This window comes from Nannospalax galili, unplaced genomic scaffold (genome assembly GCF_000622305.1).
Source record: "Nannospalax galili isolate Female #2095 unplaced genomic scaffold, S.galili_v1.0 scaffold1206, whole genome shotgun sequence".
NCBI lineage: Eukaryota > Metazoa > Chordata > Mammalia > Rodentia > Spalacidae > Nannospalax > Nannospalax galili.
In genome coordinates, this window is record NW_008355162.1 from 73,371 (window position 1) to 90,342 (window position 16,972).

Sequence of the window (16,972 nt, forward strand, 5' to 3'; positions counted from 1 at the left end):
TTACCTCATTTCTGAGAAGCCATGGCTGTATGTGAAGTTCAACTACCGTGACACTGTCATAAGGAAAAGACCATGGATGGGAACACTCAGCCCCAGCTGAGCTCCCGGATGGCTGCCAGCAACCCCTGAAACCCTCCCACCCAACCATATCTTCAGATTGCCGCAGAAACCTTGAGAGATCCCATTCAAGAATCACAGAGCCAAACTCTTCTCAAGTTCCTGACTTCCCAAAACAAGAACAAAATAACAGGGGTGCCATTCTGCCTCACGGCAGTTTGGAGTAAGCTGTTAGACAATGACAGCTAGACCGTGACAGCAACCAGAACTGACAGAGGACTTACACCCAGAAGGTCTAAAGAGCTCCTTGAACATCAGTAAGAAAATGACGGGCAAAAGAGAAAAAGACTTGAAATCCAAGGGTCCATTCATAAAAAGGTGCTCCGCCCCAGTGGTAATTAGGGAAAGTCCAATTACTACCATAATGAGATGCCACTACAAGTCAATTGGAATGAAAAAAGAGTGGCACTATCAACCAGAGTTGACACACATGACTAAAAGTTTCATTCACATATATGTATATATGTGTAGAGCATATGCACACCAGGAAAAATATGCAAGAGCAGTAAAAGTTGGAAATTGGCAACAACTGAAACTTCCACCAATATTAGACAAATTGCCAGGGCGCATCAAACAATGAAAGCTATGAAGCTATAAAACTAAGGGTGTAGGTTGTCGTAACAATATGTAGATGGATCTGAACAGTTAGGAGTAAAAGTAGATATGGTATAAATTCACTTTAAAAATGTTAAAACATATATTGTCGTGATAAAATGATAAAGAAAAGCAAGAAAATTATAAGACCAGGGTATGGGAAACTTTTGGGAAGTGGAAGTTTATAGAATGTTAGAACCATTCATCGTTCTATGTTGGAAACACAGATCTTTGTTTCAAAATTCACATTTATAATACACAGTAGTAATCACATATTTCCAGTGAGCATGTTATGTCTCACAATAATTTAATTTTGTAACTAAAAAAGGATGAAAATCTATGATTGAGAAAGAATATGAATTTATGTTATGTTTGCCTAATTTCCCCCAACATTATTTATTAAATTAAAATAATTTCCTACTAATTTGCAATTCCAACTTAATGATAAAGTCCATTGAGTTATTTCTTGTACTTAGAATAGATGGTAACTTTAAAACTGCTATCATCGACTGTCTGGCCTTGATTTTTGGCAAGGATGAACGGACTTGCGGGCGGGGGCGTGGGAAACGTGAACGGAGTTTTGAAAAAAAAAAAAAAGCAGGAGGTTGAAACCGTCATTGTCATAGGATTTATTTTGAAGTAGGAAAATTCTAGCAATGGAACCGAAAAGAGAAAGGAAGTCTGCGTGAGGTTTTGCCAAAACAGAAAGTGTAGTGTCGCTGATAAAAAGACCTATGAATGAGCTCAGAGCAAAAGTATTTGGGGCACTCTAAGCGACAGCCATGGTGGGAGGGCGAGGTGAGGTGGTTACAGCACGTGCTGTAACGCGGAGAGCCAAGTCTGCAGAGTGCTCGCTCACCGACACACCGCCCTTATAGAATCATTTCGTGGTCTCTGCGCGCTCTAAACTCAGCAGGTTTTGATGAAATTGCAGGAAAACACGCGCTGCCCATTTTGCTCATGCCGGGCGCACTGAGGCCAGGCAGTCACCTGCGCTTCTCCAGCCCGCACTAGCCCTGGAAGTGATGCTTGGTAGCGGCTGCTTTGGAACCGTGCAAAGCTGGCACTCTTCTCCCCAGGGCTGGACGCTCGGGACTGGGTTGGGAGGGACCAAGAGAGGGGAGAGGGGCGGTCTGAGGAGGCCCGGACCCTCCTCCCCAGAGCCCCGCCCCTGCCCGCCTAGGCTCCGCCCCCGGCCCGCCGCCAGCTCCGCGCCCCGTCGGCGCCCCGGCGCGCTCTCACTCCAGCGCTGAGCTTCGGCGACCAGCGCAGGTCCGACCCGCGCCGCAGCGGCCGGAGATGCAGCCGGGCTCCGTGCTGTGCCTGCGCCTGTGGCTCTGCCTCGGACTCCTGGACGGTGAGCACCGCGGGCCGCTGCCCAGCCTGGGGCCGGGCTTGGCCGCTTTGGGGCCGTCGCGCAGCAGAGGCTGGTGGTGAGACCGCACCGACTACGGACGGTCTGGGGACCTGGCCGCGCAGGAGCCTGGGGTGCGGGCTCCGGATGGGCTGCGGCCCGGGGCCGAGGGGAGCAGGAAAGAGCGGGCGGGGATTGCAGCCGGGTCATGGCCCGGGTGGCCGAGGCGTGCGACCCGGTCCCAGACTTCGGTCCACCGGCGGTGGCTTGAAGCCCGGCCTGGGCGGTCTACGTCCTTAGCCTGGATCCTTCACCTCGTTACTCGCTCCCCCTCGGAAACCCAGGCGCATCGCCACTGGGTCGTGTCCGGCAGCACTCGGGGTCATTTCCCCGGGGACCAGGGCGACCATCCCCACCCTACCTCAGGCTTGGGTGCGCACTTCCCGACTTCTCGCGTTTGCGCTGGAGGAGGATCCCGGGAGGTCCCCCAGAGGGCGCTCGGGACCGGCGTCCACCTTTCCTGGGAGGGACTGAGAGCCAGGGACTCATGATCCCCGCACCCGAGACTAGTGCGGGCCCAGGTGATCCTAGGCGCAAACTGGAACGGAAGGCAAATCTTGAGTCCGCAACCCCAGAGCGGTCCGCGTAGAGAACGTGAAAGGCCGGAGTTCCTAGGATTTGAAAGGATCCCGGGATTTGAGGGGATCCCAGAATCAGAAGGATGGGAGCCTTGAACCTTGAACCTTGAGGCAGAAGCCAAGCGGCTGTGAGAGGGCTTCAGGCAGTCACCAGCTGGTTCAAGTTTGGTGAGAGCGTGGCTCTTCCGGAGTTGGAGAGTCGCGGGAAGCAGAGCGTCTGCGTGGAGGTGTCAGGAAGGAAGCATCGGGATAAGCAGAGGATGAGAGGGGCGTCCACTGTGCTGTCCCTGAAAATCCAGGGTGGCGGGGTCGTCACAGAGCCCGCTCTGCCTGATGGGGGGGTATTGAGAGGCTGCAGGGAAAGACAGGAACCTGTGCGTTTGTACACCACAGAAATGAGAAATGGGCTTTGCATACTTCGTGCCTTCTTTCTCACAGAGTAGGAGGCCCATTTTACACAGGGTAAACATGTGTAACTCACCCAAAGTCCTCAGGAGCTGACTGGAAGGGAACTAGTCAATGCCAGTCTTTGGCTATCAGAGCCTTGCTCTGGGCTCACCCTCTGTACCTTCACAGACAGGGAGGATGAGGGAGGTGTGATTGCACCTGTGCGCAGACACAGGATGACTGAGCCTCTGGGTAGGTGTGATCAGGGTTGCCCCTTTGGCTGTTTCTTGCTCCCCTATATCCAGCCCTGGGGGGAGGGAGTCGTCAATGGGACCCTGGTTGGACAATAATGATGAAGAACAAGAGTTCCCTCTGCCCAGGAGACATGACTGACAGTCAGCCAAGTCAGGCGTCTGAGACTAAGGGGAGGTTGGGCTGGGTAGCTAGAACCGAAATAGTGCAAATTCTGTTTCCCACACATGCACTGAGATCCTGGAATTAGAGGCCTGCGGGGAGGGGGGCTTCCAGGGAGACAGAGGTATTGTACAGGTGTGAGGAGAACTGGCAGAGGTCAGCAGGAATGCGGGGTAGAGGAGTAAGAGGAAGTGATGCCAGTCCCTGAAGTATGCACCGTGACTGACCACATGGGTTGTGAAGGGAAGATGAGAGAGATAGAATGTCCTAGGCTGGATGGGGGGGGGGGTGCCAGTGGGCTACAAACCATGCCTCCTTGAGCCCTGTGCCTAGCTCCACCCACTGCTGAATCAGAGACTAGCCTGGTGTTGGCTGTTATAGCAGGAACATGAACCTCTAAATGCTGGAATGGGGTATAGTTCAATGGCAGAGTTCAAAAAGAAAATCCCCTGAGAGCAGCCTAACCTCAGGGATGCTGAAGTAGGTGACAGGTGTAAAAAAAACCCAGGAACCCTAAAGCAAACCCTTCCAAAGCACAGAATCACACCCTTGTCCTGGCTATGCCCCTCAGTCCTCGAAGTGTGGCCTAAGCCCTCCTTTCCCCCACCCTGCACTAAGGTTTCCCTGTGCATTCAGTGAGCAAGGCAGGAAAATACTGAAGGGGTCCTTGGGCTTGGGCTGCACTTGGAGGCTGTGTCTTGATCCCGTTCTGCAGACTGACCCCAGCTGACCCAGTGTAGAAGGCAAGTGGCAACTTCAAGAGGCTTCAGCTCAGGACTTATCTTTGAGGGCAACCAGCTGGGGACACAGGGGAAGCAGGAGACTGCTGGGCAGCTGGGTTGGACACTCTGCCTTGCCATAGTCTGAATCAAACCTACCCACCTGATCTCTCTGATATTTGTGCTCTGAAGTCTGACCCAGGTCCAGGGTAGTGAAAATGGGGTAGGGGGGTGCTGTAGGATGTGGGGGGAAGGGGGAGTCTGCAGGTGCTTATGGCCTTCTGGGGACTGAAGTCCTGGTGCCATCCAGAACCAGTGTGGGGTCCTAATCCCTTACCAGAGCCAGACCTGGGATAGGGCAGCACTAGTGAACAGTCTGGTGAACTCTCCGGTGTGCCAAGGAAGAAGACTATAGTTCAGTGCACCCACAACCACATGCTGCCTACTGAGGATGAAGAACAGGGGCACAGCCCCATCCTGCAGGGGGTTTCCAGGTGCCAGCCTGATGGGGACAGGGTCATGGAATCAGGTGTCTCTAACCTAGGGGTGAAAGTAATCAGAGAGACCTAGCTGGTTCTGCACAGGAAAACAATCCCCGTCTCTTTCAGCTAGAGGCTTCTGGGAAGGGTCTGCAGAACATCAGGAAAGGGAATTCCAAGCAGGGTGAGGAGTCCCTCAAATGAGACCCAGAGATAGGAATGTCCAGATGGGAACAAATAAATGGTCAGATGAGACTAAAGCTTGGAGAGGTGGATGAGGGTGGCCGGAGAGGTGGCCAGAGCCAGGGAACTGCAAGTGAATGGGACAATGGTTAAGTGTGCCCTTAGTAAGTGGGGAAGTGGGAAGGGAGGGGTGTGCTCCGGGGCTCAGGCTTAGCAAACAGGTGGATCATAAGATCATCCATCTCGGGGAACCCCCGGAGGTGGAGCAGGTGTGGAGAAGCATGGTGGCAGGAAAGTTGGGAGTGCTTGAGTGTGATGGGAGGAGGGAAGGAGGGACGTTCTCTTCTGTCTAGTTTATACCCTCTTGCTTATCGTTTGGATGTTTTGCTCCACCGGGCAGGTGTCTCTCTCCACCAGGGCCTAGCCTGCACTCCACTTCTGTGAAGCCGCTGGCAGTGAAAGGTGGGCCGGAAGAATCCAAATACCCTCTTACACTGCCTAGGGCGATCTCTGATAGAGAAGCTGTGGCATGTCCCAGCTGGAGCCAGGGATTCCTGAGTTTCGATCCTTTTCAGACACTGGCTTCCTCTGGGATCTCGGTTTTCCGGTCACGCCGAGGGGACAAGTCTGGGAGCAGGAAGGTGCGGGCATTCGAGGCTGGAGGAGGCTCTGAGGCTCAGGGCGCTTGCCCTGCCCACTGGGCGGTGCCAATGGTAGACACGCCCCCTGCCCCTGCTCCTCCGCCTCCTGCCCCTACTCCCTCCTGGCGGCCTGGCCGGCTCAGGTCCTGGTGGCAAGTGGGGGAGCCCCCCGCCACGTGGCCGGCAAGGTCAGCAGGGGTTCATGGGAAAGGACTTGTCGGCCACAGAAGAGGACATCCTGCCTGCGTTTCCCTCTTCCTGCGGCAGGAGCTGGTGGCCCCGATTTAGCAGCGCTGGGGGGCCACCTTTGAGCCAGCTGCGCTATGTGATAAAGTGGCCTGTCCTGCCAGCGGGTGAGCTGACTCCTGACCCCAGGGAGGCCAGGGCAATCGCCTGGCACAGATGGAGGCACCACGGCTGCCGGTGCTAGGAGCCTAGAATCTACTAGGGTCCCCTCCCCGCTTTCCGCAACCCCACAGGGTACGAAAGCAACCTGTGCGCCCCACCTCACCCCTCCAGCATCTTCCAGATGTTTGCCATCATGCTGCTCCAAGGGACAGCTCTGAAACGCAGATCTGAAGCCCCCAGAACCGCCCCCCAAACAGAAGCACCAGCTTCCGGGGCTACTGGAGTAGACCCTTCCTCCTGGAGTCCAAAGGCAGCCCTAGACCCATAGGCACCCAGCCTGCACCCACTGTAGCCCTAACCCAGCCCTACCCCTGCCCCTGCCCTGGCCCAGACTGTCCACTGTGGAGCTGCTGAGAGCCTTAGAAAGACGGTGATGCTGTTTCAAGACAGGAGTCCATCCCAGTGGAGGGGAGCGGGGTTCATTCCCATTCGCTGTTCCCCCAGGAACTCAGACTCCAGGCTTCAGGCCGGGCTCAGGGAGAGTCCAGAATACCAGCCTCAGGGCTTTCCTAGCTTCTACCGAGTAGAGGTACCTTTGTTTTAAGCCAGTGGCCATAGACACACAGGAGCCTGGGCACATCAAGGGATAAGATATGCACCTCAGTATAAAATAGTTCATCAGTGGTATAGGAGGTATCAGTGTTGCCCATTTTAAAGATTAGGAAATTAATGTCAGAAGTGTGAGATGGCTCATGAAATGATAGATGCTAAGGGTGAACTGGTTACAAGAAAGTGATAGGTATCTGATGTCTAGTCCTACATGATATGGGGGCCTAGGAGATAAGTGGGCAGGTGGAGTCCTAAGGGTCTGTCCTCTCAAACAGTGTTACCTTGATGTCCGCAGGATGCCCCAGGCAGTGGTTAGCATTGTCTTTCCCCCAGGTCTAGCTCTGTTCTGGTGTGTCCACCTCAGTGCATGGCATCTCCACTTCCCAGGCACCACCTCCCTCCCTTCTGCACGAACTCATGTGTTATGTTGTTCCCCAAAGCCAGTCATGGGTTAATCCTTCCCAAAGCCCATTTCATCTCACAAGAACAACCTAAAAATGCCACGATAAAAAGACAAGGGAAAGCCCGCAACCCTGAACTAAACAATTATGAAATGTGATAAACTGAGCTCTCCACAAAGCTACAGAAATGTTCGGGAGTCCTGTGGGAAGGTGGCACTGAGGCCATACACCAGGAAGAGATTGTCCCACAAGTGTTCAGGGTAGGCAGCATCTCCAGAGCTGGAGTGGGACAGGGTGGGTGACAGGGAACCCAATAGTGCCAGATTTCACCCAAGCAGCACAGGATGGTTTTATCAAGAGAGTCATATTCTAGAAAGATCATCTGACCCCTATGCAAGGGCTAGATCAATGAGAAGATACTGGTCCAGAGTGGGTACACTGAGGCTGAACAGACAGTCTAATGGAGAGGAGGGAGAATGGAAAGAGGTCAGTCCCAGAATAAACAAAAGAGGCTGTCTGACCAGAAGCTGTTCACTACAAGGTATCTGAATTCTGAGCACAAAGTTCACTGTCAACATGGTAAAGAGAGAAGAGGCAGGAGCCTAACGCTCCTGTTACTCTGCCCTGGATGCCCCCATCCTGGGCCAGCAAGCTCCTACTCAGTCTGCAAAACCCATTTTAGCCCTGAGAGCCAGTGAGATATTGTAACTTGTTAACTGTGGAAGATGAATAAGGTTGCCAGTGCTCAGTGGAATAACCATCACTTCACCCAGACTACCAGCCTAAGTAAGGCGAGGGAAAGCAATGTTTCCAATGTTGCTGGAAAAAAGATGATTTGATCAACTGAATGTCTGATCAGTTTTCCCATCTGTTCAATGGAAAATGGTGCCTACTTGTTGGAGGGGGGTATTAAATTAAAATAGAGTGCGAGTGTTATGGGACCATGGTGCATAGAAACTGCTAAGTGTGCATTTGTTCTTATTGTCGTAACAGGATGTATCGGTATAAGCAGAATTTGGGGGTCAGAGTGTGTGGACACTTTTATTATTGCTGCATGAGCCACCGCTTCTCCACATCCTTGCCAACTCCAGGAAGTGCGTGCCTTTTATTTCTTGCTCATCAAATGAGTGGACACACATGTGTTGCAGGCGTCTCTTATCCTGCCAATGTTAGGCATGGATCTGCAGGTTGGGGTCCCCACAGTCTACTAGAGCAGGAATACAAGAGATCTGCCAGGGGCAGTACAGGAGGAGACAGGGTTGAAGTCCCCAGGGTGTGCCACTGACAAGAGGAGAGAATGTAAGGGTTAGGGGTATGCAGGACAGGTGCCTCTGACCCTGGGCCCTTTCCTGTCACCTCATCACCCATGTCACAGTCTCTTTCCTATCCATCTGATCGTCAAGGTTACCCTGAGGGCCAATAAATTCCTATTCAGTCTCCAAGGCCCATTTCAGCTCACAAAAACACCCTCCCTGGCCCCCCTGGAGTAAAGCTGTCCCTGCCCACCTCCCTGAATTCTCCTACCCAACATAGGATCACTGGGAGATGCTGTAGCTGTGATAAGCCAAGCACTCCAGCAGGCAGATGACAGAAAGGAGTCAATCACTAGTTACTGCTCTGTATGTGCTATGTGCTATTATGGCATTTGTGCTCTGTGGTCAGTAGAAATCCCACGAGCAATCTACAGCTCAAGGGGGGGCGGAGTTAGAGAAAGGAATTGAATGGCTCCAGGTCATTATAGCTAAGGGTGTCATGGTGAAGAATCAGCCGGCTTCAAGCACACTAGAGGAAAAGCCCCTTCTAACCCTGGGATTTCAGTCCTGCAGGTAGGCGGTAGGGGACTGATGGCCACTTGACCCTGACCCTTGAGCTCTTGAAGGCACAGGATACCAGCCAGGTTGAAAGAACTCTAGGACAGAGCATTCCTGCATGCACAGGTCCAGGGAGGGAGCCAGAGGGCACTAGGGCAGGCCTCGCCTTCTGCCCAGCCCTGGGAACAGTGTCCTGGAACCTTAGCCTTAACCAGCCAGTTGTACCCCATCATCTTCCACCGTGGCTTGCCTGCAATCTACAGTCTGGTCATTTTGTGTCCTTGGGCTGACCAGCCTAGAAGTGAACACATCACTGTGGCCGAGCTAGCACAGAGACCCCTGTTTATCAAGTCACCTCAGGGCAGAGGTCTTGACATCATTCCAGATCAGTCATGCTGGACCTGAGGTCTCACCTGTGAGCTGCTAACATCCCAGCTCAGGAGCCACTACACACCACAAACCCTCCCTGCACTACAGGTCAGGGCTGGGGTGAGGCGCTTTTCTCAGCCTGGGTCATCAGGGAGGCTGCATGGTCCTTGGAGCAGAGCAGTAGTCCTCCAGGTGCAGACAACTAGGAAGACAGAGGACACAGCCTGAGGCCAGGCAGGGAGTGGGCAAGCCTGCTGTGCTCAGTGGAAATGTGGAGAGATGCAACCTCAGGAAACTGGGGGACACACATCATCCTGGAAGGCCAGGCGAGGACTCTTCCACAACTCCAGATGGCCTGGGGGAGCCAGGCAAGGGCTCCTGAAACCACAGTGCCCCTCTATGCCTAGAAGTGGTTTAGAAGCCAGGAAGGAGGCTGCTGGGAGTCAGACAGAGAGGCCAGTCTCCAGGCAGCAACTGAAGAGAAGGGGACAGAGAGATGTTAGGAGGCAGGTAGAGTTGCAAATGTGCATCAGCTAGCCCCTGACTCCCCCTTGCCTTTTACCCATTCCAGGACCTGGGCCTGGCCATTCCCAGCCCTGCACTGAAAAGAAAATCAAGACTTTCAACCCTGTGGAGTGCCAATACAGCCGTAGGTCACATTCATTAAGATGACTGTCCCCTCCCTCAGTTCCAAACTTCTTTGTCCCATGTCTCTTCCTATTTTTTTATATCAATCATGTTTCCTTAGCATCTTCTCTCTGAGCCTACCTGGATGGGGTAGGGGACCCACCCAGCCCAGGGACATCTATGGGGCAGGAATAAGCCTCAGTGTCTCTTAGCAGTTCTTCCTATGTTTGGTTGTGTTTTCCCTTCGTTTTGTAGGAAAGATGCTTTTGAAAAAAAATGGTTTTAGCTGGGTATGATGATGCATGCCTGTAATTCCAGTATTTGGAAGGTTGAGACAGGAGGATCCAGCATTGAGGCCAGTCTGGGCTACATAAAACTCTGTCTTAAAAGGAGAGGAGGGAAAAAAATGGTCTTGTAAGTTTCAAGGGATTTGCTGACAGTAAATAGGGCCATGGGACTAAATAAAGGTACAGAAACCAGAAACAGGGGAAGATGGGGGTCTATATGACTTCCCGCATGGACGTTTTTGTCTTTTGGGGAGTCTCTGAGGCTTCAGGCGAGGGGTTCAGAGGAGCAGGGCACCGGGTTCTAGTCTGAGCACCTCTGCCCACTGCCTTTGACTCCAAGAGGGATGGGCCTAGACTTGGCTAGGCTTGGGCTACCTTACAGCTGTTGCCTGCAGCCTCGGTTTCCTCATCTGACTTGATTCAGAATCCCTTCCTTCCCCCTAGGCTGTTGTGCGGACCAAATGAGGCAGTGATGACCAGACCAGCTGCCCACAGGTGCTCAGCACCTAATCCGCCAGACTCCTGTACCCCCTGCCTACCCCTGAGCCAGGTGTTGGCTTTACTCTTGGTCAGGTTGTACCACTGCCTTCAGAGCCTGAGGCTGACTCCAGGGTCTCTGTGATCCAAAGTTGGAGGGTGCCCCAGGGCTGCTGACAGCACAGTGAAAAGGAGGTGTGCACTCTGGCCTTGCTGACCTCAGCCAGGCGCCTGGCCCTTCCACTCTGCTGCAGGATTGGGGGCCATGGCCTGGTTGGCCAGGGGAAGGAAGAAGCCAGTTCCCGGGCCAGGAACAGGAAGGCAGGGGGAGCGCAACAGAGGCCAGGATGACAGTGCTTCCTGCTGCGGGAAGGGAAGGACAGCAGAGACAGACAACAGCCTGGCAGGAAGGATGCACCCTTTTCAGGGTTGCAGGAGGGGGCTGGGCAGTCACAGAGCCTCTGGGCATGGCAGCCTTCAGCCCAAATGAGCCCAACTGCTGAGCAGTCTGGGATTCTCCTGTCCTTCAACATTACATACACATTTTACAAAGGAGCAGCAGAGTTCAACGTGGTTCCAACCAGAGGAATACTGTAGAGATCTGTTTAGCCATCTTTCCATCTATTCATCCATACATACATACACCCATCTGTTCTCTCATTCAACTATGTCTTTCCATCCACCCACCAGTTCATCCATCCATCCATCCTTCTGCCCATCCATGTCGACCCATCTACTCATCATTCACTCAGTCATCCAAGCATGTCCTTCCATCCATTTACCAGATCATTCATTGATCCATCTACTCACCTTTCCTTCTGCCTGTCTTTCTTACATCTGTGCCTCTATCCATCCTTATATCCACTTAGTCATCCGTTAAGTATTTATCCTGCTGGGGACTGTGCTAGACATGGGATATGATAGAAAATAGTTATTAGTCCTTACTTGTTTCCAATGGAGAAGAAGGACAAGTTTTTTAAAAATAAATAATTGCAACTTTGGATCATAAGCAAGCCATTATGAAGCCAAGATAGTTCCTGAAGAAGGAACTTGGGTTTTATGAGGGTAAAGATGTCATGTCTAAGCTGAGGCCCAAAGATGAGCAGAGCATGGAGAGGAGACTCAGGTGAAGGACAGATGTGATACTAGGGCAGGAAGGAGCATGACGTGCTGCAGATGATGTAGAGGTCATGGTGGCTGGAGGATGTGGACATGAGGCAGGAGTGGACCATAAGCATGTATGGAGCTGACCTGGGTCAGGTGTTTGGATTTTCTTGGAAATGTCTGGGAAGTCACCAACAGGACCTCATTGTGACCTCATTGTGTTTCATTGCTTTTTTTAATATCACTAATAGCTTCATGGAGGAGGTCTGGAGGACAAGAGTAAGTCCAGGAGGCCACTTTGGGGCAAGTGTACCTGGTAGATGCCCAGCAAGAGAGAACAGACCAACTCTGGGATGTGTAGGGCCTTTATGGGAGAGGGAGGTGACCATCCACAGTGATTCCCACTTGGGTACATTGAGGCTGTTGAATAGGAAGCCTTTGACAGGATGGAAGAAGTCTGAGTCTGGACTTTAGCATTAGGAGCACGAAAGTTAGGGTGACTTCAGTTGTCCAAATTCACGGGGAATCTGAATACCCCAAGCTGATCTGAAAGAAATGGTCTGAGCTGGAGATGAAGATTTCGGACTTATCTGGACCTTTAAAAAGAAACAGCATGGGGAAAGAGACAATATCAGCAGTCAGGGGAAGGAAGATGAGAGAGTGGGGTCACAGGAACCAGGAAGAGGAGCTGGCAAGTGTCCTCAAGTGTGCACTGCATCTGTGGCATGGGAGTCACCAAGAAGCAGAGGACCACACCTCAGAGATGCACGACAGAACATGAGGAAAGGAGGTACTGCGCAGAGCTTTGGTTACAAAGGCAACTACAAAAAGGGGCAGTAGCCAGAAGCAAGTGGAGAATTCTTTGTTTTGTGCTTTGTTTTGTTTGGAAGATGGAAGGTGTTCCCATAAAGAAAGACTGGTGAGCAGAAGAGAAAGGAATTGCCTGTGAGACTTGGATCTAGGGATTTAGGGTTCTAGGTACAGTGGTGAGTTTGGTTTAGAAATAAGAATTCCAGGGGCCCTCCCAGTCATGGAGGGGCTTCAGATGAGGGACAATGAAACTTCTCCATCTGATGCCTTGTTTGTGAATGCTGAGAGAGAGGGAGGAGGGAACATCCTGGACCACTTTAACAAGGCCTGCTTAGTCTGCAAGTAGGAAGATCAAGGGGGGACATAGTGAGAGAAGCTTCTTGCTGTAGTGTTGAACTTCTCCAGGACACAGTGGTGGTATGGGGTCAGAGTGATACGGAATGGATCGCCACTACACCTGGAGAGTGGGAGAGTCAGGAGAGGGGATGTGGGTAATGGAGGCTCTTGATGAAGTTAAGAATATATACGTGGTAGATGAGGATGCCTGAGCATAAATGAAAGAAGGAAGAGAAGGAAACACAGAAAGACAGGCATTCAGTGATGACTTGGCTTCTGGTGGTGACCATACCCAGGGTTCACCCCTGGAAGCTCATGACTGAGAAGGGGAGGACAGGAGGATCTCAAAGACAAGGGAGGGTGCTGGTGAGTCATCCTGTGACTGTTGAAGTCATGGAGAATGGCATGAGGCTGGGTAGGGAGGAGGATGGTGAGCCAGGAGCTATAGTCAGCAAAGAATGAAGGGAAATGAACAGGAGAAACGCCGATGACAGCTTTAGTGGGGAGAGTGTGGTGTCATCAAAATCATGGGCCTCCAAGGGGTTGCTGTAGGGAGGGGGAGGTGTCCACAAGGAGTTCTCCATCTGGAATGTGGGGTGGGGAGCAGAATCCGGCAGAGGAAGTGGTGTCCTCAGCCAGGTTTCACATAAGCAGGAGGGAGCAGGATGGATGGTCTTACTTAGAGCAGATGCCTCCTCCAGGGGTACAGTGTGGAGAAGGAGGAGGCTCCTATAGGCTCTACTCTTTCCATTCATCCATATACTCACGTACCCATCCATCCATCCATCCACCCTCTCCCATTCATCCATCCATGCACCCTCTCCTATTCATCTGTTCATCCATCTACCCTCTCCCATTCATCCACCCTCTCCCATCCATCCATCCATCCACCCTCTCCCATTCATTCATCCATCCATCCTCTCCCACTCATCCATCTATCTCTCTTATTCATCCATTCATCCACCCTCTCCCATTCATCCATCATCCACCCTCTCCCATTCATCGATCCATCCATCCACCTTCTCATCCATAGTTGCCCAACCATCCGTCCATCTCCTTTATTCATCTGATGATCCATGATTCATCTATCCTTTTTCCACTCATCATCTATCCAACCAGCCACAGTTCAGTCCGATTTGTGTGCTTTAAGCAGCAGGAGCCTTCAGGAGGACAAAACGGAAGTCTGAATGGTGATGACTGCTCCCTAAGGAAGGGACATATCAAGCTAGACTACAGAGGGAGATCCCCAGGAGGGAACGAAATGGGAGTGTCCCAGGCTACAAAGCTGACTAGCTGAGATGCCCTGTGCCTCTTGGGGGCTGAAGCAGAGGACCAAGGAGTGGCTCAGCAGGTGGCTGCCACTTTGCTGTTTCTCAGAAGCAAAGGGAAGCCATCAAAGAAAGCTAGGGTGACAGTTGCCACTGTTCTGCAGCTGGCAGTTGCTGGGAGTGTGCACATATATGCACCACAGAGCTCACTGTGGGGGTGTCCTATCTCCTGCATGGGGGAGGCAGATAGGCCCTGGCCACTGCAGGTCTCCTCATATGCCATGTGTCACCTTCAGCTCTGCCCTCCATCAGGACCATCCAGAGGGCATAGTTCTTTCACTCCCACAGATTGAGACTCACACCCATCACACCACTCCTTTCCATAGCTGGGACAATGGACTGCCGTCCACTCAGTCACCCACATGTTTTCCCATCTGTCTGCCTGGCATAGCCTTTTTCACTTTTCAATGCCTGGAAGAAACCCTACTTCTCCTTCAAAACCCAGCTCAACAGAGCCCTCTTGGGGTTCCTTCCTGGCCTATGACTGCCCTGAAGCTGCTGTGAGCGCTCTCCAGCAGCCCCAGAAAATGCACAGTAGAAAACTTCTTGGACTTGGGCCCTGCTGACACGTATAGGAAAGCCAGGTGCTCATTCATTTGAGGAGCAAGCAGCCTTCAGGGCCCGGTCACCTCCCATATCAGAACCTCAGAGCAAGCTGGGCCCCAAAGGCAGGGCTGCTGAGTGTCAAGAGCTGAGCACAGAAGTAGGGAGGGCTTGGCAGCAGCTGTAGCAACTGGCCAGGCAAGTGGCTACCTTCATAGGACAGTAGCTCAGTCCGGAGGAGATCTCGGTTTCCCTGCCTGCATCATGGTACTAGATACATAATAAAGGCTTTGACTCCTGGTGCAGTGTGGTTCTAAGGCAAGTTTTGGCTGGGAGGAGAGAGGGATGAAAGAAGGAGGTAATTACAAATTGCAGCCAGAAGGAAGAGGGCCAGTGGGTGCTTACTAGTGGCTGTGTTGTCCACACAGTGCTGAAATGAGACTTTGGTGTTTGCAGTGTGTTATCCTGGCACCATACTACTTGATCAGGTGGCTTAGAGTCAGGGTGTATGGAACCGCCCATGGTGGGAACAGCCAGACTTCACCCCACCCCACTGTAAGGCAGGACCCTGGGACCTCAGGCTGGGGAACAAAACTGCTTCTCCAAATCCCAGGGGCCTGTGGGATTAGAAGGGGCTGGGACAGGAGAGTGGGCTGTGACTACCACCCCAGGCACTTGGGGGGAGGGACAGGACACAGCCCTGGGCCTCCAGCCACACAGTCCTCCCTTCCTGTTGTCTCATGATGGTCCTGGCAGGATGCATCTGCCAGAGTTCCAGGTCCAGGCCTCCCCCGGGGCTAGCTCCCACCCCCACCAGGAATCCAACCCCCAAAACCAAGTGCATGTATATGCACATGGGGACATGTCAGGGATACACAAATACGCACACTTTTATACACAGCCAAAGCCATGCACACATCACTCAAAAACATGCACATCTATACACCCAAGCCCATAGATACAAATAGACATATGCACACAGAAGACCCCCACCTGTCAACACACACATGCAGACACATATGCACATGTGCATGTGCACACACTCCAGCCCATTGGGAGATGGATGATGGCGATGGAGCTACATGTGTCACAGGCTGTGATCTTGTAGAGTAGAGATGCCTGGCCCCAATCAGCCTAGTCATGGAAAGCTAAGGGTGGGTTCCCCAGGTAAAGGAGGTTTACCTGTGCAACTGAGGAGGAGCACTGTGCAAAGACCTGGAAGTATGGAGGAGGTCTAGGCAAAAGAGGCTGGGGCAGTCAGGCAGAGCCCATGCAGGCAGAGAAAAACCGAGGAACAGAGGGGAAAGAGACCCCCCCCCCAGGACTTGGGAGAGGGCCAGGCCACAGGCAGAGCACAAGTGACACCAGGCTGGTTTGGGGGAAGGTCTGGGATGCACAGGACCCGTCATAAGCAGTAGGTATGGGACTGGAGAGATGGCGCAGCGGTTAAGAGCTGACTGCTCTTACAGAGGACCCGGGTTCAATTCCCAGCACCCACATGACGGCTACGAACCGCCCTTAACTCCAGTTCCAGGGGAATCTGACACCCTCTTCTGATCTCCACGGCATTGCATTACACAGGTGCACTCACATACACGCAGGCAATACACTCATACACATAAAATAAAAATTAAAAAAAAAGAATTCAAGAGGAAGGGTGCCTCAGGCAGAGCTAGGGGATCCCATACTCTAAATCCCCTGCCCCTTAGAATGAGGCCTGGAGGCTCCTCTTCCTGTATCATGTTGGCATCTCAGCTCATCTCGGGTCAGCAGTCAGGGTTCAGTTGGGGCCTACTCAGACTGCACATGGGAAGACAAGGTGTTGCTGACCGAGAGCCACCAGGCTGGCCCTGCCTTGGAGAAGCATCCCAGTGGGCCCAGACATGCTTGAACAGTGCAGGAGTTCTTGTATAACCCCTTATCTTTCACCCCAGGTCTAGCAAGTGGCTACTCCATGACCCCTCCAACCCTGAACATCACAGAGGAGTCATACATCATTGACACCGGGAACAGCCTATCCATATCCTGCAGGTACAGCTGCCCAAGACTGGGGCAAAAGGTGGTAGCTAAGGACCCAGAAGGTCACTCTTCCCCAGGTCAGAGGGGCCTGGAGGCTGAGTGGGGGTCCTAGGATGTGGCTGCCTGGAAGCCCTACAGACAGGCATCCTGAACTCACCCAGCCTCACCCATAACCGTTGCCAGGTCCTCTACATCCACTGCCAGCCCACTTTCACTAGCCCTAAGCCCACCAAGGCTCCCAGAGCCTCCCTACAGTACCAGCTATGAGCCAAGGCCCATGTTGCCAACTGGCCCACCCAGCCCTGAGAACCAGGCAGAGAACCAGGGAGTAGGCCTGTGGAATGTACCCAACCCTGGGTTGTTCTTCCCTGGGGTAA

The 16,972-nt window shown here is 52.6% G+C and overlaps 1 protein-coding gene across 1 annotated transcript in view; it reads left to right on the top strand.

The window, feature by feature from the left end:
- The first annotated feature begins 1,918 nt into the window (after nt 1-1,918).
- The window catches only part of Flt4 (fms related tyrosine kinase 4), a 45,223-nt gene continuing 30,169 nt past the window's right edge, over nt 1,919-16,972 (top strand). The window contains exons 1-2 of the mRNA XM_008852226.3: nt 1,919-2,068; nt 16,511-16,607. Coding sequence (XP_008850448.1) covers nt 2,011-2,068; nt 16,511-16,607 — 155 coding nt within the window. The 5' untranslated portion in view covers nt 1,919-2,010. The remainder of the gene's footprint in view (nt 2,069-16,510; nt 16,608-16,972) is intronic.